Source organism: Microtus ochrogaster, linkage group LG2, assembly GCF_000317375.1.
Source record: "Microtus ochrogaster isolate Prairie Vole_2 linkage group LG2, MicOch1.0, whole genome shotgun sequence".
NCBI lineage: Eukaryota > Metazoa > Chordata > Mammalia > Rodentia > Cricetidae > Microtus > Microtus ochrogaster.
Window position 1 is genome coordinate 44,792,708 of NC_022028.1, and position 23,597 is coordinate 44,816,304.

The 23,597-nt window shown below is 39.7% G+C and overlaps 1 protein-coding gene across 1 annotated transcript in view; it reads left to right on the forward strand.

Moving 5' to 3' along the window:
• Positions 1 to 23,597, forward strand: part of Pcdh15 (protocadherin related 15) — a 1,155,509-nt gene that overhangs the window by 980,077 nt on the left and 151,835 nt on the right. Inside the window, exon 21 of the mRNA XM_026785470.1 lies at positions 4,681 to 4,809. Coding sequence (XP_026641271.1) covers positions 4,681 to 4,809 — 129 coding nt within the window. The remainder of the gene's footprint in view (positions 1 to 4,680; positions 4,810 to 23,597) is intronic.

Genomic DNA, 23,597 nt, shown 5'->3' on the forward strand with positions numbered 1-23,597 from the left:
ATTTCCATTATCATTCTCTAGGTAGTGTTTCCACTACTGACCTTCCACTTCCTTGGTTTATTTGGCACTAAAAAAATCTTCCTTTAAGTCATAGATCATAATTTTCTCAACCTTTTAAACTTCCATTTTTACAACAAAAATGAATTTCTGAAATATGAATAAACTTTTTGTTATCTGGATGTGGGGACTGTGTGTTCTGTAAGTAGCTTTATTTCTCCTGAGCGTTATTGTGGTTCATTGACCTTATAGCTGGGTAAAACTTCCAATTGCTCTTCTCCCTTAGTAGCTTGAATAGCAATTTCTAATACTGTGAGTGAGAGCTCTCATGGAGAAGGCTTCCAGGTCAGTCCCTGCATTAGGAATGGGAGCGTGAGCCCATTTCTCCTTTTAGTCCTAGGACCCCCATCTGATGATGACCATTGCAGACCCTGTGCATGCTGCCGTCTCTGGGAGTCCATTTTCTTCCAATTCCTGTGTCAAAAGTCCTTGGTGTCTTCAACAATGGAGTACAAGCTTCAAGTTTGGAGCGCCAGAGGACAATGACAATAGCCTATATTGTTTTGGAGTCTTCTGGTTACCCTGCAACCCACAACTCCAAGGGAGGTTTCCCATTCTTGAAACTGAGAATTTTGTTAGATAATTTATGGCTCTGGGTAGAGGGCACTATCCCCCAGAGTGGAATTCTGCACGTGTTTAAATGACCTTGTGAAATACTATATTTGCCTGTGGCTTTTTCAGACAGCCCCAGTGATATTCACGCCTTCCTCCCTCTACGATGCTTTATCTCCATACCCCTCCCAAGTTAAAGTCTGCTGTCTGGACCAGCTGCCTTGTCTAACAATACCTGATAAAGGGTGTGAGGATTAAGAAAAAAAGAGACAAAAGACAAGATAGAATCGGGGGAGGGGCCTCTCAGTGAATATTGTAGAAGCCTTGAATTTATTTCTCCAAGTCTTATATGCCCAAAGTAAAAGGGGAGGGCAAAAGACTTCCTTGCCATGGTTCAAGGAACAAACAAGCATAATCACCTCCTTAATTGGCCAAACATCTAGTAACCACACCTTTGGCCAAACAACTTGTTATTTGGCCTTGAGTAGCAAAATGTCAAATGACCATTCTTAGGTCAAACTTTGTGTTTACAAGCTTGAACTCTGACCTTAAGTCAAAATGGAGTGGAGTCACACTGCGGGCTCCCACAGCCTTCCCCGCTTTAACTATGTCTGACTTGATAATGCCCTTATCCTACCATTCTCCTCTCCAGAGACCCTCTTCTGCATCCCTGCCCAGTGCTCTCTTCCCATTTTCTTGGTACCCGCCGTTACTTGAGGTTGTATATGTATATCGCCAGGTGCAGACCCGAGAACAACACACAAGAAGGCATGTGTCTTCTCAGTCGGTGTTAACCCTAGTTCTACCCCCTTCCCTGAAGTCTTTATGACTTCATTTTCCTTTACAGCTGAATAGTATCCACAGTGTTCTGTACCTCATTTTCAGTATCCATTGATCAACTGAAGAACATTTAGGTTGTTTCTACTTCCTAGCTATTGTGAAAAAGGCACCAATGAACATAGCTGAACCAGTATCTGTGAAGTTGGATGTTGAGTCCTGTGGGCATATGCCAAGGAGTGGTGTATATACTGGGTCATATTGTAGATTTAGTTTTAGCTTTGTTAGGATTCCCTACACCAGTCAATGGTGGGCCCCTTTTACTCACATCCTTACCAGTATTTGATGTCAGTTGTCTTATTTATTAGGTTTACTGGTTTGCTATTTGTGGATTGTCATATTACAAATTGACTTATAGAATTAATTGTGAGAAGGGTCTTTTAATCATACCTTTATCAGCACAGACTACGTCCATTTTTTGGTAATTAAGGTTTAAAACCTAGAATCTATCCTTAGAGTGAAGCTTGAGCCATGTTGAACCATAGGGTGACTATAATCCTGACCAATCTAAAAATTAAAACCATCATGCCCTGTATCCAGGCAGTCTGTGATGATGTCAGCATAGTCAAGAGTATGGCCAGTAGATCTCAAGTCAAGTAGAGCCTAATGTGCAGTACTATCAAGTAGAGCCTAATGTGCAGTACTGACCACCGGGAAACTTTAATGTGGGACTTGTTCCTCTCTTAAAATATGAAATAGAACTTGCTCAGCTGTGCAGTACTGACCACCGGGCAACATTGACATGGGACTTATCCCTCTCTTAAAATTTATGAAATAAAACTTGCTCAGCAATGGAGGTTCCTGCCATTTCCTGTAACACTCAGAACAGCCTAGAAAAGGATGCCCAAGTTCCCATCAGTAGGTCATTTCCTCAGTGATAACTCAGTTCCCCTGTGCATCAGCCAGCCAGAGGTCAGAGTCTTTGATAGTGCATCCAAGATAGTCTGCCAGCCTACTATTCCCTGGGAGGAAGGAGAATTTAAAAACATAATAGATTGATACGAAAGGCAGAGGTGGACATAAAGGTAACTTGAAAAAAATGCCAGCAACACTAGTACAGCCACTCTGAGGTCTTAGCTTAAGCTGTCAGAATTAATATTTTGCTCACCCTCAGGCAAACTGGGAAATACTACTCCCATAAAACACATTTTTAAAAAAAAAACTGGTTTCACTTCCAGCATAACTTGAAATGAAATAACATTTGTTCAAATATTTTTCTGTTATAGAAGCAATGTAGCTCTCTGGGAGAACATTTGAGAAATATATTAATGTTACAAGGGGAAAATAAAACACCTGCACCCCATCTAGTCAGAAAACATTTTAATTTCTTTATATAAATTCACAGTATATGTACACACATGTGTATTTGTTTGCCTGCATCTTTTAAATTAAACGGTATCATTGGAAATATGTAAAGAGTAGAGTACACAAACCATAACTGGAAAGCGTGATGAGTTTCCACAGTAGGAAAGCAACTGTGAGCATTGCCCATTGCAAGAAACAAATTATCCCATACTTGGGCCCTCCCCTAACCCTCTGTGATGTAGGACTTTCTCCAGTTCTCCTTGCTGTCCTATGACTCCTGTCAGTGTGTAGGGCTTTCACCTATGTCAGTGACGTCCTGTAGCTACATATGATTGGGAGTGACTTGTCACTCAAGCTTATGGCCCGGAACTATACTACAAAATCGCTTGTGACATTGGGTCACCACATGAGTAAAACCCTTTACAAATATTTGCTATGAATGGGCATTGGGTAGTTTTCATATATGGGCTACAGAATGCTTTTATGCCTGTGTTCATGTCTTTAAAGCAAAGCATGGTGGAACATTAAACACATATAAGTCATGTATACATAATATAAATTATGATGGGATAAGTCATCAATGGACACAAATAAACAAACCACACATGTTCAGCACGACTTTGTGATGCGTGGTAAGTTTTGATGACAACTGAACGTGTTATAAAATAGATATGGAGGTTTGGGGTAAATTTCTATGAAAGATGGCTCTTGATTTTGTTAAAGTAGAAACAGTTTAGAATAGAAGTCTTGGAAACTGGGGAAAGCACAGTTACTCCTGCAGGCAAATGAGGAGCTGTGTTGTTTACAACCGATCATATAGTCATTTTCCAGGCCATGCCATTCTGGCAGTCAAGAAACCCTACTGTGTGTCTTTGCCCTTGCTGACTGCCACACCACCTCTATAGAGCCACCCACTGCAGCTCATGCTCTGTGTCTAGTTTCATTGCACATTACCCACAGATTCATTGAAACTTTTCATGTAAATACTTTTGCTGGTGTTCAGGGCTCAATGTGTTAATATTTTCTTAAATCTTGTACCAAACTCTCTTGGAATTTTTATTCTCTCTTTTCCTCTTGTATCTCATTGGCATGCAACTAAGCATTTTATTATCATACCATACTGTATGGCTTAACTTATTAGGGTTCTTCCTTCTGTGTTTGGTTTGTACCACCCACCGCACACTGAGACAGAGAAGGAAAGAAGCCAGGTTAGATGGTGGCTCACACTCAAGTCACACATAAAGACAAGTTTACTGACTCCAAGAACTCTGTAACATTTTCAGGTTCACTAAGCCAAGATTTCCCTGTAAGAAAACAGCTTCCACAAAAACGGGTGGCTTAACTGACACTAATGCCATTGTCTGGGGACTTAGAACACAGCAATTTCAATGTTAATTTAATATAATAATAATTTCATGGGGTTCAAATTCTTGCTTTAAATGTAAACATGGAAAGTTACTAAGGTGATATATTCTGACAGTGTCATCTTGCCTGAAGACGCTTATTTATATACCATGCTATTTGATAGTGTATGTATTTATGTTTAGGCAGGGAAATACACAAGTGAGAAAAACTACAGGATAGTATATTCTTTGGATGAAAGGGTGCGAGTGTGTATAAACAAATGCTCACTACATGTGAATTAAATAAAGGTAGCATCACCTGAGAGGTAAGCCTCCAAGAGATACTTGGCATTCTCAGCAAGACGTGTGCCCTTTGATATCATCATCGACTTTCTCCATCTTTTTTTTTTTTTTGAGGTATTTGAGGCTTTCAAGCTGATTCTTTTATGTTCTATGTCTTTTTTTCTTTGGAAAGCTAAAGACCAAGATACTTTTCAGATAAAGAAAAACCAGTGTGGACACAACTGAATCCAAAATAATGGCCGCTCTTCTCCCCTCTCACAGTCTCCTTCTCTCTTCCTTTCAGACCTCTACTGCCACTGTGAATGTGGTGGTGACAGACGTCAATGACAACGCTCCTGTGTTTGATCCCTATCTGCCCAGGAATCTCTCTGTGCTGGAGGAGGAGGCCAATGCCTTCGTGGGACAAGTGAGGGTAAGCGGAATAATCATGTATCTTAAATGTTGTTTGGAGGGACCTAATTTCTTACATTGTAATTTTGAAAAGAGATGCAGTTCAGGTGATCTATTAAAAGACTCTTTGAGTGCTCTCTATGACCATTTCATAGTCAAATCCTGTACATTTGATTTTTATGTGTCATATTTAAAAATACTGTGTAATTTAAACATAGATCGATATTAGAGTATTCTAACTTAACACATCTAATTTTATTTTCTGAGAAAAAAATGAAATATATCTAGAAACTGTATTTCAGTACACCATTAGGTTTGGCTGTGGACCTTCCTAATTCAAAATATCAAACACTAGATACGAATTCATTTGATATCATAAATCTGTGCTTAAGACTCTACTCCTTGTGTATTTTTGCACACTCTAGGATTAATTTCTAAGTGTGTTCCTCTACTTCCTATGTGGGCATGATGGCTCTTTTCTGCAGCATTTATGTTCAGTGCTAGTGAAGAGCCCACAGCTTTGCCTATTAGTGGAACACTCATTCACTTAAACCATAACCTCAGCTCTTCAGTTGCTTTTGGCGAACTCTCATTTCTCTTAAACTGTGGCCAGGCTCCCACACTTGGTCTATGCTTGGTCTCCAGCACAGCTTGTGGTTTGGAAACCACAGGATAAGAGGTGTCTAGAGGCAGAGAGTATCCTCTGAAGCTCCTCCTGCAAATGAAGCATAGAGGTGTCCTCCAGCAGAATCCCTAAGACTTACCCCTGGGAACCATCCTAGGCAAATGACATTATAAACAGGATGCTGACTTAGCTCAGTGTTTACTGAGACCAGACAGTCCATTGCTGTGGACAAGAGGACAAACACCACAACACAACTGTACAGCTGAGTCAACTGCCCATGTCTGGATCCAGGAAGAGGAAAGAAATATCTTCTAAGTGCATGCCCCAAAGGGTACAAGAATCTCCCACAAGGCTCCACCTTTCAAAGAGTCTACCATCTTCCAGTAGTGGGGACAATCTTTCAGAATAAGGATGTGCTCTTCATGCTCATTTTTTCAAAGGAGTCTGGTTGGTTCTCAGAATAAGAATTTTCTAGAATTCCACTACTTCTTAACCAAACATAGAACCTAGGTTTTAATAGAATCTTCTCTGACTGTGGAAGACATTTTCTTTAAATGCTGTTGTAGACTTGAACTTTCATATTAGATACTGAGATTTTTTTCCCTCTTTGTGTGTGTGTGTGTGTGTGTGTGTGTGTGTGTATGTGTGTGTGTGTTTATGCATGTTTGTGCACACATGTGGGTGTGCTTGCATATGGAGGTCTGGGTTGGAGTTGATGCCAGCAAACACCCTGGATGGCTCTTTCACTTTATTCAGTGGGGTAGATTCACTCAATCAAACCCAGAGATCATGGATCTATCTACTCTCCATAGCTACCTTGCTCTAAAGATCCCTCACTTTCATCTTCAAGGTTGGAATTATCACCATAACTACATGTCAGCAGAACCATGTATATGGATTCTGAGGATCTAAACTCTGATCCTCCCACTTCCACACAGGTACTCAAACACTGAGCCACCTCCCCAGCCCAGGTCCTAGGAGTGATTGACTAGTTTGAACCTGTCCTTTCTTCTTTCATAGTTCTGCCAATACTTTAACTGCCAACTCCATGGTCATCATTTTCTGTCACCAATCCCGGGGAGAAGGCACTTTGCATTTTTCTTCCCCTCCAACTCACCACCAGGGAGAACCTGAGCCATTGTGGTGTCACTGATGCTACATTGCAAACTAGAGAGCAGATGTGAAGCCACCCATGGCTCCACGCCCTCATGCCATCTCTACTGTCAAGTACCACATGTGGATTATACAAGGACATCACATGTAACAGAAGATTTAGATAGAAATAGTTTCCTAGGGGTTTATGGAGATCGCACAGTGGGTAAGGACACTTGCTGCATAAGCGCTTGTCCTTGACTTTGAATCACTGGCCACCTCATAAGAATCCAGATGTGGCCACAATATACCTGGATTCCAGTTGTTGTGGGCAGTAGAGACAGAAAGATCATTGGGGCTCACTGGCTGCCAACACAGCTCCAGGTTCTGTAACAGCACTGTCTTGTACGGGATAAGATGGAGATTGATGGCACAGGGCACTCAGTGTCCTTCATTGCCTTCTGCAGGGCCTACAGAGGCATACATACTCAGATACACATGTGCACACACCACATATATACTCAAGAAACACATACATACATCAATAATTTTAGTACATTCAGGTAGTACTAGAAGTGAGGTAAAGATGAGTATAGAAAAAAAAAGTACCCAAAATAGGAATAGTCATTAGACCAGCTACCACTTTAAAAGCAGGTACCTAGTATTAGGGGACACTGAAGGAGAATACAAACATTTGTACCAGAATGACACCTCTAAAATGTCATTGATTCTGGCTGAGTCATGGCTGCTACCAGTATTGAAGGTAGAGTGACACACTGTGGCCTTCCTTTATCCATCATAAGCAAATGGACACATTCTTCTATATGGGCAACAGATGTGATGGTAGATGCTAGCAGATGGACACCGCCAGAGTATGACAGATGCTGTGATAGCTGGGTACAGGACGTCGATGGTTTCTATAAGCCACCAAGGAAGAAGACAGAAGTCTGCACTAGCGGCTGTTGTAGAAACGTCACGATGATGCCGTGAGAGGCACACAGAGGGTTTGCATTGGTAAGAGGAACAAAGGGAGACTGGGAATCTCTACCAGAACAGTCACCACATAATTCAAAACAGGAAGCGGGAACATGGCATGCCATGTGTATAATAAACAAAACATCTCACAGCATTAAGGTTTTTCTATACTGTCTTAGTTGTAGAAGATTTGGGGGACCCAAAAAGAGTCAAATATGGGGGAACACCAATTGTGTAAGTGACTAAGATTAATTGCTGTCATGGGAGACTCTGTACACAGGGAGAAATAGACAGTGGATAAGAATCCAGTCATGAGGCTAAGCCCATCACTGATAAGTGAATTATATTAGAATCCCACTCTGAAACACCATATTGTTTAAAACAGATTCTTTCTATCATGTAATGACTATTCAGATGAAACAGATGTTCGGTTATCTGTGTATTTACACATTCATGCTTTCTTTATCTAGAATTAAAGTAATAAAAGTTCAGATATTATATAAATAAAAACATGAGTAAATACTGATAAAGTTCCCCCAGTGATCCCTAAAAGATATTACATTGACCACCTCCACGTACTTGTTCTTGCATTTGATGAGAAATGGTATAGAACTGAAGGAGACCAGCTTCGACAAAGATACCACTTACCAGGGTAGGGACGTAGGGATTAGAAAAATAAGTAAAGAAAACAAAGACATGGGTAAAAATAATAAAATGGAAGACTATGGTACTGTGAGGGAGTTTGAGTGAATACTGAAATCACCTGCATTTGATTTTCCATACACTTTTATACCCCAATACAACAGGGGAAACAAGAAAAAAGACTGCTTTAACATGGTCCAGAGGACAACTTAAGCAGTTACTTGCTTCAATACTTTGAGGTATCAAGCCATTAATTCATGAGAAAAGCATCCTGTTGTTTAGGCAGTGAACCCACCCTAGACCAAATATCCTGAAGGCAGCCACTCCCTAGGTCAAACTTCTTAGTTCAAAAGGAGTAGAAGTATGATTGAAATCTCTGACCTTTGGTCAGGGTGGAGTAGATCTACCAGGATGGGCCATCTTAATGTCCAAAACACCAAGTAACCACACCCTAGGCCAGGGTGTACAGCCACACTTATTGCCAATGACCTTGAACAACCTCAAACTCTGACCTTCAGACAAGGTGGAAATAGGCTCACATTTTTGGGCATCCATATACATAGAAGATGTATTTCAGTTTTGAAAACTGAACACTGAACCTACCACTCATCATCCAATGCAGTGATCTTGGATTCCACACAAAACCAGAACAATTTTGAATGTACAAAGACAAGAAAAACACCCCAAAGAGCCTGATATCCATCTGACTGTGTAGCTCTAAGAACATGAGAATGTTCTTCCAGTGGAATTTTGATGCCTAGTAAAGGCCTCCTGTTGCTACCTAATGATAATTATGTAATACGTTAATTTCACTAAATGACTCATGATCTTTATAAATTTTATTTTAATTGTCACCACAGACTATTAGGACAGTCTCAAAGCCAGGATACATATGTACTAAGCCTGAGTTATTGGTTTCTGTTTATCCTCTAATGGTGTTTTAATATGAGCAATCCAATGTTTTAGTACAAAAGCTGAAGGGATCAGTAGTAAGATCAGGGAGGACCAATGTTGCTTGTCATATAGTCATATAATCCAATAGCTCCCAATAAAAGACAAATGGCAGTATAATTTTAGGGGGGGGTGGAACTCTATCATGGTATTCCACAGGAAATCATCTGTAGTGACATGACTTCATGATTGGGAGAATGGGACCCCAGAATTTTCTGTACTGACTGTAAGTATCTTAGTTAACACACTGGATACATATCTCTGTGTGGATATGTAGGTTGAGTGGGGGCAGAGGAAGGGAACTGAGGACATAAGCCCCCAAGCTTATACCCTGGTGTCTAGCCTCCATAGTTGCATCTCAATGAAAGATGCCTTAAAGGCCAACCTTCTTCAAATTCAGAAACAATGCATTTGTCTACTTAGAGAACCCTCTAACATAAACACACATAGACGCACCAGGGAAGAAACTGAGGGAGAACACTTCCTGTTAGTTTAGATTAGTTCTTATTGCTGTGTACAGTGTAGAGGAGGGCTTCTCCCACCAAACTTTTGGTCATGGCCCGCTATGTTCTTAAAGCCCTATAAGACAATGGAGCCCTGAGTCAACAAAAACATTCCCCTGTAGTTCTAAAACAACGATGCTGAATTTATTTACCCTGAAATCAAGGGCATTTCACAGGTGATCTGCATGCTAAATCGTCACCGGTAGTCATTCACTTCTAAACCCTTAAAGCAGTTTTCAGACCATTAGTAAACTGTGGTGCTCAGAAGAGCAGTGATGGCATCATCTGAAAAGAAAATCAATGTTCCCTTCGACTGTACATTTTAATATTAAACAAAAATAAATCTTAGCCTCTGTGGTCTGTCTCTGACTGATGCAGCTGTTGTCTCTCCGTGTGGGGTTCTAAAAATGAAACGAAGGTAGGGAGCTTTATGAGTCTTCCTTTATATTTTGTAGCTCAGCGTGGCACTCAGCAGAGCCTCAAACTATAATACTTCTTTTTTAAGTGGGCCACAAGTGGAGAGCTTTATGTGTTCTCTTGCAAAGCCAAACAATAGAATGCGAACACCACCACTCAATCCCCTGAACCACTCACACACAAATCACATGATCTGAAAATTTGGAGGTGTCTATTTCAATGTTGCTACCTCTAAGGTTACTGATAATGAGATTCATCTGTTTCCTGTCACTATTTTTGGAAACAATCTTTTGACTGTTCCATTAGCAGTTTATAAAAGGATTTGAAAATTGTGAAAGTGTTTTTATAGTAGTTATTTAAAGCCCGGCCTGTTACCAGTTTTAGTGTTATTACCACCTGTCAGAAAAAATGTATATGCATGTCTTTGTGCAGATATGCATGTGTAAATATTATCTTATAATTCTAGACACAGTGAATGGTGATTCACCATAGACCCAAGGTCACTAATGAAAGGTCACTTGTCTCTTTGCTTATCTCTAATACCTGCTTGCTTCTAGTTTTCATATTTGATTATGTCTGATACTTTCTATTCTCCCAGAAACTTTGGAATTATCTTCTAAATATACCCTTGCAACTGTGGATTCCTTTGGAAAACCTCCACTCACGTTAAACCCACAAAATGCATCCCATCCAGATGCTGGTGGCTCCACAGCTGTATCTTGTGTTCCTTCTGACCATCAAGCTTTGCCTGGAAAACAATCTTCCCTGAAAGTGCTCCTCCTTCTTAGTCCACATCTCAGTTGGTCCTCCCCAAGACAGCAGTCAGCAAGCCATGAACCTGCCCCTCCTCCTCCGAAATCTATATGCTGCCAGTCATCAATACCGATTACTATTCGTGCTGGCCATTGTGTTACGGTCTCATCTTCTCTTTCCCAACAACCTTATCAGGCTCATATTTTTAATCCAAAGTATTATTAAAACTGTGAAATAGTCTTGATAGCTACTAATTATTGCCATGTGACTCATAAGATAATGCAGCTAACACAGCTGAGCTATAGAAGATGGTCCCCTCAGCATGCCATGAGGAAATTATACCTGTAAGGAACCTAACTATTTTGACACTTCACCAACATCTGTCCTAACCTGTTTGGAGTTACTCATGTCTCTGTCTGAGATCTTTCCTGTGTCAGTTAGTTTTGATTGTATACATGGTTGTATTGAACAGTGAGTGCCTGGAAGGTTGAAGAAGCACATACTCCAGGCGTATCTGTGATGGTGTTTCTAGAAAAGACTAAGGAGTAGGGACCAGTCCTAAGTGTGAGTGGTGTCCCCCATACCAGATGCTTTGGACTCAGAGTTAAAAGAGAGAGGCAAGAACTTGCTGGCACAGGTGCCCTCTCTCTGCTCCCTACCTAGTAGGAGGCCAACTGCTCTCAACTGAGAGACTCAGCCAGGTCCTCCCAGTCACAGTGGATTGGAAGCTCTAAGTGGGAGCTAAATTAAATCTCCCCTCCATTAGGCTGTTGGTTTCTAGCATTCGCCATGAGGTTGAAACAGTTAATGACACTCCTGCTTCTGCTTTCCCATCTGCCTCTGCTTTCCCATCTGCCTCTGCTTTCCCATTTGCCTCTGCCTCTGCCTCTGCCTTTACCCCACTTGTTTTATTTCCTTTCTCCACTTTTTAAACTTTGGTTACTCAGTCTTAAATTTTCTGTCACATATACACACATGTCCTAGAACCCCCTTGGGGACATTTCTACAGATTAGGTCTCTCCTTGTAGAATACTTGCCGAAGCATATTAACATCAGTTATTGAAATTCCTTAAAGCACAGGCTGCATTATTGATCTTAAAAAGATCAGTATCCTGGGTTTGGGCTCACAGAAACATGCTAAGTTATCTATGATGAATGAAGTTCCTTAAATTTGATATTTTACACTGAAGATTCACAAATTTTTGGAAAGAGATTTATTCTACGTTGGTATTACATGTCAACTTCCAAATGTACGTATTTGACATATTAGACAAGCATAGCCATAACTATAAGCTCCCTTGGCAAATGAGAATGTATTGTAATATTGCATAGCTATCCAGTTTTAGAATTTTGGCAAATAGCATACTATATATTTAGCTCATTTTAAAAAGAATTGTTAATACAACAGTAATTGAGGTTGGCAGTGGGCTGGTAAGAACTCTTGGGACAGAGTGACCGTAATGGAGGATTATCTCAGGTGTGAAGGTTACTTAGGAGGAAAGTCTAACAAACATGTTTTTAGCCTGATAAGTCATCTACTATAAAAAAAAAAGTTCTCCTTTAAAATGTATACGACACTGGTGAAACCGCGTAGTTGGTAAAGTGCTCGCTATGGAAGTATGAGAACAAAGCATAGGACTATATAAAGAGGTAGACACAGCAGTGCACACTTGTATCCCAGCCCTGGAGAAGCAGGTGCAAGGAGATTGCTCTATCCTGCTGATCTAATGGGCTGGCTAACCGAGTCCCAACTGGCAAGTGCTGATCTCAGCAAGAAACCTTGCCTAGTGAAAGACCTCATTGACCTCTGGCCTCCGCATGCATACACAGTCATGTGGATGTACACACAGACCCATGAGCAACATGTTTTCTTTAAAATTTTTAACAGTTTGCTGAAGAAGAATTACCCACTGTTTCTGCTTTACAACCTTGCCCGATTCATCTTGCTGTGTCAGTCAATGCAACATTACATATTTATAAGGCCCCACTTTATACAAATTGTATTCCTGTTTTATAGACTGGTGAGAATTCATGCCCTATACACCTATCTGGATTTATTTCTCATTCTTTACAAATGTTACAGCCTCAATTACTTTCCCTATCTATTACACAACCAGAAATAAAGATGGCAATCAACCTTTCAGTTCACGGGCATGATTCCAACTCTTCTGAAGCCTTTTATAGACCACAGCTTCTTTCCCTCATATGTTAAGAAAGGTGAATGCGATGTAATACCAATGAATAACTCCTATGTTATTGTAAAGCAAACACAGTTTTTTTTATACAGTGAGCCACGGAACAACTTTGCTTCTCAGTGCAGCTACCTTCCTCTCCTGACACTCAGTCACCTATTGGACCTTGTTCTCTTGTGCAGATTCATTACCAGAATGAACTTTCTTACATTGATGTAGCTTAGTTCCCTCTGTCTTTTGAAATCTATAGAAGCAGAATGGTCCAGTGTGCATGTGTTGGTGAATGCTACCATTTGCTCATCTGTGTTGTGTTTAGCACTTTTCTGTGTCTTTTATTCTACCACATTTTTATACCACACATTTAATACATAGTTGAGTGGTCTTGGTCTTGAGGATATTGTCCTCATAAGTCTATGCGTAGTCTCCTGTTGTTTCTCTTCATGCACGTACGTGTACCTGCTTCATTGGCAACCCTGGTTTGCTTGTCAAGGTGCATATGTGAGAGTCAATGAGGTGGCCACCAGCATCCTTCTGCGTCAGACCTTTGAACAGCATAACACACCATCAGAAACATTACACTGTGGCCTTGGTTATTATTTCCCTGAGACGGAGCATTTTTTCATGTGTTTAATTATTATTCTGAACCTTCTCTTTGCAACAACAACAACAAAAGCTTATTTTAGTTTCTCTGTCACTTGCCCACTGGATTGCCATAAACTGTCCTTTCTTGATGTCTCTTTTCAACTATGAGTAGTCTCAGATCCATTTTCGATAGGGCAATATAATTCTTTTCTTGTCATAAGTGCTCAGACAACTTCTCCCTTTCTGTGCAAGAAAATTTGGGGGTATGGGGCTTGAGACAATTCAAGAGTACAGCCTAGCAAGCACAAGGCTCTGAGCTCCATCACCACATCTGCAAACAAACAGAAACTTTTTGTAGTTAGAGACTTTCTGTTCCACCCACCAGATCCCGATTAACCACTCTCAGGCTTAAAATATATAATTGTTTGACCAATGGCTTTGGCTTGTTATTGGCTAACTCTAACTATAAATTAACCCATTTTTATTAGTTTATATTTTACAATAAGGTTAATGTCTTGCCAGTAATGTTCAGACCTCTTTCTCCTTTGGCAGCTACATGGCATGTCCACTCTGACTACTCTCTCTCTCTCTCTCTCTCTCTCTCTCTCTCTCTCTCTCTCTCTCTCTCTGTATCTTTGTTTATACTTCCCGCCAACTTTACTCTGCTAATCCATTGGCCAGACAGCTTTATTTATTAATCAATAAAAGCAACCCATATACAGAAGGACACCCCACATCAACCTATAGATAAGAGCAACTTTTGACACAGCTTATTCTCATTCATGCATCATTTTGAAGTTGGCACTGCTGTTTTTCCCTGTTTAAGCAATGCTGCCTAAACCACCAAGTCGTGAATAACACTCTATACTACTTTTCAGCACCTCATTTTTTCTTAGTTCTATTAAATTTATTATCTGTAGTTTTGTGCCTAAGGTCCTATATGTTCTTAGCAAGCAATCCTTCCCTTGCTGCTGCTTTGCATGAGCCATATTATAAATTCCATACTCATGTGTACCAGGAGCTATTCCTGTTTTCTCTCTTCTGTTTTATTGGTGTATTAATCTACCTTTGCAGTAACATCCAAAGTCTCTTACTTACCTGAATTTTACAATAAGTTCTAGTATGTGATGAAATCAGTCCTCTTTCTTCTTGGGTGAATTTTCACTAGAGTTATCTGCTAACTCCTTGGTCACAGTGTCTCCTTGTTGTACTTGCAAACTATTTGCATAAACAGGCAAATCTGACCGGTGATTTCCATACATATTTCTCTACTGGTATCATTCCTGCCTCTTGGTGCTGTAGTGGTATCCTTCTTGCATCCTATCATTTAGTAGACTATCACTTTATGATTCTTCCTTCGTCCTCTCCCTCTGGTGAGACACTTCTGCATCCTCTTAGTGAAATTATCATCCTTGTCCTTAGAAATCACATGATCTGAGGGAGAAGTGCACAGTCCCTAAGGACGGGAAGTATCCATGGCTGTTGGGATGCTGGTAAGAGAGGGCCCTCCATTCCTGAACTCTGTCCATTCCCATATGTTTTCCCCATTGAGAATGTAGTAGTGCACAGTGGTTACTGTTTCCCTAACCCTTTAGTAACAGTCCCCAAATCTTCCCTTCATTGGTTGTTGCTTTGAGAGTCTACTCCCTGGTTCGAACAGGCCAGCAACGATTGCTATTTCTATACATGGGATCAGCTGATACGGTGGTCTTTGTATATTCTAGCACTCCCTTTTCCAAAATGATGAGTCTTCTAAATAACTAAAAAAAAAAAAAAAACATGGTTTGTTGAATCTATGAATATACTCAAAGAACTGTTTAGCACCCTATAACATTAATATTGGTTGCTGGATTGTAGGAAGAACAAAATAACCCATACTTAATATACATACATATATATATATTTTCATATCTATAATTATATCATTGTGTGTTATAATATGTGCAATGTTAATATAATAATATATAATGTATAAGCATTATATATAATGTGTCAGTGAATATTGTGTGTATGATGTCACAGTAAATATAACAGAAAATAAAAGTCTCAATTTACTTGTTTAAATTTTTTTTAAGTTATGTTAATTCAGCCATACCATTTTTGACTTCAGGAACAACATGATTAATTATTGTTTTCCACAGACTTCTGTACTTCACAGACAGTTAGCTGCAATTCCTTCACTGTGATGACTAGAACACTTATAAGATGATGCCATAACTTGACCTAAATTATTGGTCCAGAGACAGTGAAAGAAGAGACAATGGAGATGTGCAGTATAAGTAGGTGAGCCATCTCAAGATGATGCAATAGAAGTCACGATGCACCTCCTGGACAGTGGATGCCAGTGTCCTGTAGTGATAGAGATTTGTGCTTCCTAGGCTGGAAGTTTTAAAGTTTGTGTTCTTTTACTTTAATGACTTGTTTATTTTACATGCACAGATGTTTGCTTGCATGGATAGAGGTACACCATTGCACATCTGGTGATGACCGAGTCTACAGAGTCAGACCCCTGGAACTCATTGTGACCCATCGTGTGTGTTCTGGGAACTGTAATCAGGTCTTTTACAAGAGGCACAGCTGCTATTAAACACTGAGTCGCCTTTTTAAAAAAACTCTTCTCTTCTCTGTTTTAAAGTACTTCTGGCTAACTTCATTTGATCAGCTTTCTTCTACAAGCACCCAGACAATGAAGAGTATGAATTTACCAGAAATTGCTTCCTAAGGTTGCTAGACTAATATTCTACCCAGATTCATCTTTTGATTGTCCTTATTTGTAGCATCCTTTAACCCTAACAACTGTGATATCACTAGGTCTGATCGAATGGTGATGAGCCAGTGACTTTGTCTTCTTTTTCTTTTCTAAAGTAGGGCATCAGGGAATACTTTAGAATTGAAAATTTGCTAGATATTTTTTCTATTCCTTTTTAATTTTTTTCATTTATTTTACATACCAACCTCTTTTCCTCTCCCTTCTCTCCTCCTGTTCCCTCCTCCCTGTCTCATATACCCTTCCCCCAGCCATTCTCCTACATCTCCAGTCAGAAAGGCTTCCCATGAAAGTTAACAAAGCATGGCGCATCAGTGTGAGGCAGACCTAAGCTCCTTCCCTGCATCAAGGCTGAGCAAGGCAACCCAACTTGGGTTTACCCAGGAGATCTCTGTTTTCCCTTTCCAGAAAAATCCATATGTCCCTCTTTGGGCCTTCCTCATTACCTAGTCTTTCTGGGGTTGTGGATTGTAGCTTGATTGTCCTTAACTTATAGCTAATATCCACTTATGAGTGAGTATTGCCTTATTTGCCTTTCTGGGTTTGGGTTTCCTCACTGGGGATAATTTTTTTCTAGTTCCATTCATTACCTGCAAATTTCATGTCATTTTTTTTAACACTGGCTAATACTCCATTGTGTAAATATACTACATTTTCTTTACCTATTCTTCAGTTGAGGAGCATCTAGGTTGTTTCCAGGTTCTGTCTATTACAAAGAACTTTGCTAGCCGGGCGGTGGTGGCGCACGCCTGTAATCCCAGCACTCGGGAGGCAGAGGCAGGCGGATCTCTGTGAGTTCGAGGGCAGCCTGGTCTACTAAGGGAGTTCCAGGACAGGCTCCAAAGCTACAGAGAAACCCTGTCTCGAAAAACAAAAAAAAAGAACTTTGCTGTGAACACAGTTGGACAAGTGTCCTTATGGTATGATTGAGCATCCTTTGGATATATGCCCAAGATTAATATAGCTGGGTCTTGAGGTGGATTGATTGCCAATTTTCTGGGAAACTGCCATATTGATTTCTAAAGTGTCTGTACAAGTTTGCACTCTGATCAGCAGTGGAGGAGTATCTCCTTGTTCCATATCCTGTCAATATAGGCTGTCATTGGAGAATTTGCTAGATTTTTAAGGAATTATATCAAATATCAGGCTGACCTTATTCTGTATGTTCATCTCTCTTATGAAACTGTGAGACTTGGCATTAAAAAAATGACAACTCGAGTCTTGCTGCCAAATTTATATCTCATTACATTTAATCTCCCTATTTTAAGAAGGTTCCACTGTTTAAACTATCTTGACTTATGTTGAGGAAAGGCAATACAAGATTTTACTTCATCTTTCATGGATAGCATAGGATAAAAGAGAATCATCACTCGGGGACTGTTTTATAAAATGCAGATTTCAGATGGTTTTCTTTGCCTTTTTTTGTTTTTGCCTTTGTTTTTTGGAAACAGCATTTCTCTGTGTATCTCTGGATATTCTGGACCTCCCTCTGTAGACCAGGCTGGCCTCAAACTCACAGAGATCTGCCTGTCTCCGCCTCCCTAATTGCTGGGATTAAAGGCATGAGCCACTACCGCCCTGCTCTTCCGGGGGTTTTAAGGGTGCTTGAACTAGGAGGCATTCTGGACATAATGTTGTATCGCCCATAGACAATACATATAAATACATATTTTATATAAAATATATTCATATATATGTATACAAATAAATTTAGATTTCTGAACTTCTTGATGTATAACCAAGATTCAATGGAATCGAAAGTTTGTCCCACTTAGCTATGTCCTACAGAATAAAGTTGAATTCCTAAAAGTCTATTCTGCCTGTAAGTCCAATTATTCAAATGGACCTCAAACTTGGCATTGATTTTATAATTATAGCAAAGAAATTGTCATGTACACATTTTAAAATACTAATTATCGTGAAAATGTCTCTTTTTTGATACAGGGTCCCATTGTGTAGCCCTTAATGGTCTGGAATTTTCTTTGTAGACCGGGCTGACCTCAAACCCACAGTGATGTGCCTGTCTCTGCCTCCTGATTACTGTGGTTAAAGTCAAGCACCACCACACATAGCTATATTTTTAATTTTAAAATATCTTTCCTACATCCAGTGACCAAGGAGAGTAGTTTATCCTAGGGCCTCAGTTGGATCATGATCCAATAAAGTGGTCAGAGAAAAGTAGGTAAGAAGAAACAGTTGTGACTAGTGCCTGCAAAATGGTATTAAAGAGCTTGCTGCCATTCGGTATATTTCATTCAGTCTCCAATACATTTTACAGAAAGTTCGAACTGACCAATAATTTAACAGTAAGCTACTATAGAAAACCTCCATATTGAGTAGACCCATATGTTTCACATCACAGCCTCGAAATCACAGAGACCGAAGGTATTCCGCTTTTGTCTCTGGAAGTCTGGGGAATGCTTATTGCTTACAACCTGGCCATTACTGTTCTATCAAAAGTTTTGCATTAGGACATTGCAACTCTGATTAATTTTATCATTTGGTCATAAAGTCAACATATTATGTTGACTTTAGTCTATGTTTAGACATAGGCTAAACAGAAGTTTTGAGAAAACAGCAGAAAAATAAATAGAAAGCAAAAGAACTGTGCTGTTCCTAAAAAGGCACTTGGAGAACCTTGTAAACCCAGGGCCTCTCATAGACATAAAAGTTAAATGCCAAGCAATAAAATGAAATTGGTTGTTTGTGAACTGCTTTGCTTCGAGTTATTTAATTCTTTATCAAACCACAATGTACTTGTGAAACAAAAGTCTTGTTTGACAAGACTTTTGAGAGGTAAAAGATTTAATGATGAAGAGAATATGAGGAGGTCCACAGATGGAGACTCAGGAAGGCTGAGTTGAAGAAGAGAAAAAAATAGATTGAGAATGGGAAGATATTTTCTAAGGGCACACTAAAAGTTCTTTTGAAATTTAAAGTTAGCTTCCAGACTAAAAACATGGATTATTTGGTTAGAACCTACTTGGAACAAGTATGAGACAGAAATCTTTGTACATAACACACACACTTAATTTAATAATCTCACTGGAATGTGCAGGTAATCTAAGTCCTGAGGAGACAGAAAAATCATTATCAGTGTACTGAAACAAGATTATGCACAGGAGAAACTTAATGAATAAATGCAGTTCAGCAAAGCCTTACCACCGATGAAAACTAGGTCTTCTTGTCCAAGCTTTGTTCCCAGAATTTTGTCTTTGAGTGCACAAAAAAATCACAGATAGCAAATTCTCTCAGCTCAAGGGACATTCACAGTTGTATTAAATACCCCACTAACAATTTAGATCATATGACAACTAAACTTTTCCTTGAGAGATGTTGCAGATTTGTTGGCAGAGACTGCTTGTTCGTTCCCAGCCACCCAGACCTGAAATAATCACACAGAAACTGAACTAATTAAAACAATTCTTGGCCAATCATATTGCTAGCTAGCTCTTATATCTTAAATTAACCCATATCTATTAATCTGCGCATCAACACGAGGTCATGGCCTACTGGCAAGGTTCCAGCGGGGCTCCCACAGGCATCTTTCTCCTTTGACAGCTACATGGTGTCCTTCTGACTCCACCTTCTTTCTTCCTCTATCTGCTTGAAATTCCCACCTTATCCTATTCTACCCTGCCATGTAGGCTGTAGGCCAAGGCAGATTTATTCATTAATCAATAAAAGCAACACATATACAGAAGGACTTCCCACATCACGGGTTAACATATTTGGAAAACTATTTTAGAGCCATGGCATCATGTCTTTCATAATCTATTTTTCTTGTACTTGACTTAATCTCTGATCTTGAATTGAGAGATCCTGGGTTGTGAAAAATATTTGTAACCCTGTTATTAAATGTTGAAAATAAATTAATGATAGTGAGTGACTAGGTGAAATTTTATGATTGTCATCCCGATGCAACTGCAGACATTTAGTCATGGTTTTAGATCCAACATGATATACATTATAAAGTTTTTAAACTTGTATGTTTACTATTCATAAACATATCTTGCCTATTACTTTATTCATCCAGTAGTCAGCTGCACCACAAGGGAAAAGAGGGAGCACTCTGGGTATGTGTGAAGAAATTTCTCCTCTGTGGGCTAGAGGGCTGAAGTGAGGGCCACACAAAAGGACTTAATAAGGCAGGCAGATACAATGGGAATATTCTGTACAAGTAGCTTAACAGACAACATAGTGAATAACTCCTCGGGGAATGAGTGCAATGGCTAGGCGTGCTGAATCTTCTCCCACTATGAGATTGAAGTAAGAGGTTGTTGGTTTTGTTTTAAAAAAAAAATAGATATAGCAAGAGTGGTTTCTTTCAATGAAAAATTTGTCAGCATGTTTGAACATTGATGGGTGTGTTGAAGAGAGGTTTGGAAGATGCTGCAGGGGAAATGGCATGTCCCCTGGGGCTGGCCTCTGGGATGTGGGAAGAATGCGGACGTTTCCTGGTGTTTCCTTCAGTTTCAATAGTAGGAGGACAGAGAGCAAACAGCACAGTTGTGAAGGCTGTTTCGGTTTATTTGCCATCATGCCCTCCAAGCTTTAAGACCATGAGTGACATTCCTAGCCCTGAGCACATTGCACTCTCTGTCACTGTGATCCAGCAGAGTGGCTTCTGCTGGATTCTGTTAATAATTTGGTTTCTTTCTGATAGCACATTACTTCAGCATGAATACAGAATGAAGGCGAGTGGGAGGGGAGACACCAACAATATTCTAGGTTGCCTGTATCTTCATATTTCAACGCAAATGTAAATTCTGGATTCTTATGGGATTGTGATCTTCAAAGCATGTATTTCTCTGATATGGCTCTCACTTTTCAAAATTAAAACACATAGAACTAAATTTTTTTAAGGAGATAATATATCGTTTCCAACTAATAGTCTGTCATCTCTGGACTCTATCCCCTTAAAGGTGCAATACTTAAGACCACACCAGACAAATTGGTGTGTTCCTGAACAAAGATCACAGATAGAAACTACACTAGGGTCCTAAGTTTAAATGCAATTTCTTTTGTGTGTTCATCATAATAATCTAAACAAGCTTAAATTTCCACAGGAAAAAAAAACACTATCTTCCAAATGCTGAAAATAGTGTTGATGGGCAAGCATGAGACAGAAGGATTTGAATATTGTGCTATCAGTGATTTTGAATCTCACATGGAATCAAATTCAACAGAAAAGCATGAGCCACATCTCTGGGAAGAAAAGAAAATTGTATGAGACTAAACAATCAAAGCATGAGTTTTTATCATACAATTTTATAACTATGCTTTAGCTGACTTTTTTTGAGAAACATCAATGTTTGCTATTGTAATGGCTTTTACATGTATATGCATAGAAAATTTGCTGTATCCCGTGAAATAAGGAATTCATAATCTAATAAAAATAATTGTGATAGAAGCTTTTAATGGGAGTATAAGACACCACTGAGACTCCTCTTAAGGAAAAAAAAAATTTCATGCCTAATCTGCTTGGGGTGAGGTAGGCAGATGCCCTTCAGTGGCAGAGCATCAGGTTCCTCTCAACTGTGGGAGGCTTCCTTGCCCAGCATCTCACTCTGATTGTCGTATTTTATGTTCTGACCTAAAGCAGCAGGGTAGGACATGGTAATTTTGGCTCAGTAAAGAACAATTGTGATCTGCTATGCTAATTATGGAACTGCTTCTGGGTTTAGATAATTCTATAGTTGGCCCCTTAGAGAAATTAGACTTCTCCTTGACTCCAACCCTGCTTTCTCTGCTACCCAAAGACATTAATTTCAAAAGCGTATCATGATAAAGGACTTGTAGGCAATGTCTGCCTCCTTGCCTTCTTCCCACAGAATGCAGCCTGCGAGCAAATGTAGCCTCCTCTCCTTTAAGCTACAGGAATCAAAGAGGGTTGCAGACTGAAAAAATAAATATATAAAAGAAGGCAATATTTCTTTGGCTTGTTTTCTCACTATTTAGTTTATGGTATCTCAGAAGAATTGCTTCATTGGGATTTCTGAAACTCAGGACTGGAGATATTCCCTGCGTGTCCCGTAATTCACAGCGTGGATATACAGCGAGCACAGTCACTCATTCACTGTCTTTGCCAGCTCTGTTTTTACGAGGGGTTCCTCGCAGCCCGCAGTCTTTTCTGATGGTTTCATGACTCCTCAGCCTCCTGCTCATCCACATCAGCACAGACAGATTCCTGTCAAGAACAATCAGTCTTTATGAAGCTGAAGGGGTAATGTTTCCTACGGGTAGACCAAATCAAAGCTGTTCTCGCTTGTTCTGCTGCCTGGTAGCTCTCGCCTCTATTTGAATTCTTCAGATCTTAAGTTTGAAGCAAGTCAATGGCTTTCTTCTTAATTTATATGCAAAGATTCTTGGTGGACACATTATAGAGGTTCGGCATCTAAGAGTAATATAGTTTAAACAAAACCTTTCAATTGATATCTGCTGTTTTATAGCATTATATCATTGCATGCTACTGAATAGTCTCTCCCCATAAGAAGGGGAAATATTGCATAAACATAATTCCATAGATCACATCTCATTATAACAAGGAAGATGTGATCATTATAACTCATTCCACTCATCCAATATGCAGCTACTCACTGCCTTTGTGCCAGCAAGAAAACAATGAGCCTGGGTGTGTGCATGCACTCACACACACACACCCAGTGAAAAATTTTCTTGAACTTTTTATCTTCACTCTTTCCTTTTACACCAAATACCTTCCAAATACTAAATGTTAAACATAGGAGTTATTTCTTCTCATTCTTTCTGCTTCTCTAATTGAAATTAGTACGCCAGATGTGACCGCTGGAAAATAGGACCTCAGCAAATGGTTGGTAAAGGAGTGAATACAGAAATCACAATTCTGAATTACAAATTAACAGCATCCTCAGTGCAGTAAGGAACAAGGCTGGAAAACGGATCTTAGGGCTAGCTCCAAGAAAGCCCAATAGCAAAATACACGTGTGAGGTGATTTTCCTGCTGGCTTTGTAAGGATGAATGTAAGAAGATGTGCAAAATAGACAGAGTCTTTTAATTTTGTAGCTTTGTGGTTGTTTTAGCGACAGTGTGAGCTCATGGCTGGCTATGAATATCCCTCACAGATATATATGTTCTTGAACATCTGGGCTCAAGATAGTGGCACCATTTTAGACGGTGCTGGAACATTTGAGACAGGGGTCTTAGTTGGAAGAAGTGGTTTGTGAGGACAGGGGCAATAAAAGTCACACCCACTTCTGCTTCTGGTCTATACATTCTGATTTCAGATGTGCTGAGCTGTGAGGCACTTTGGCTGTGTGTTCCTGCTGCTG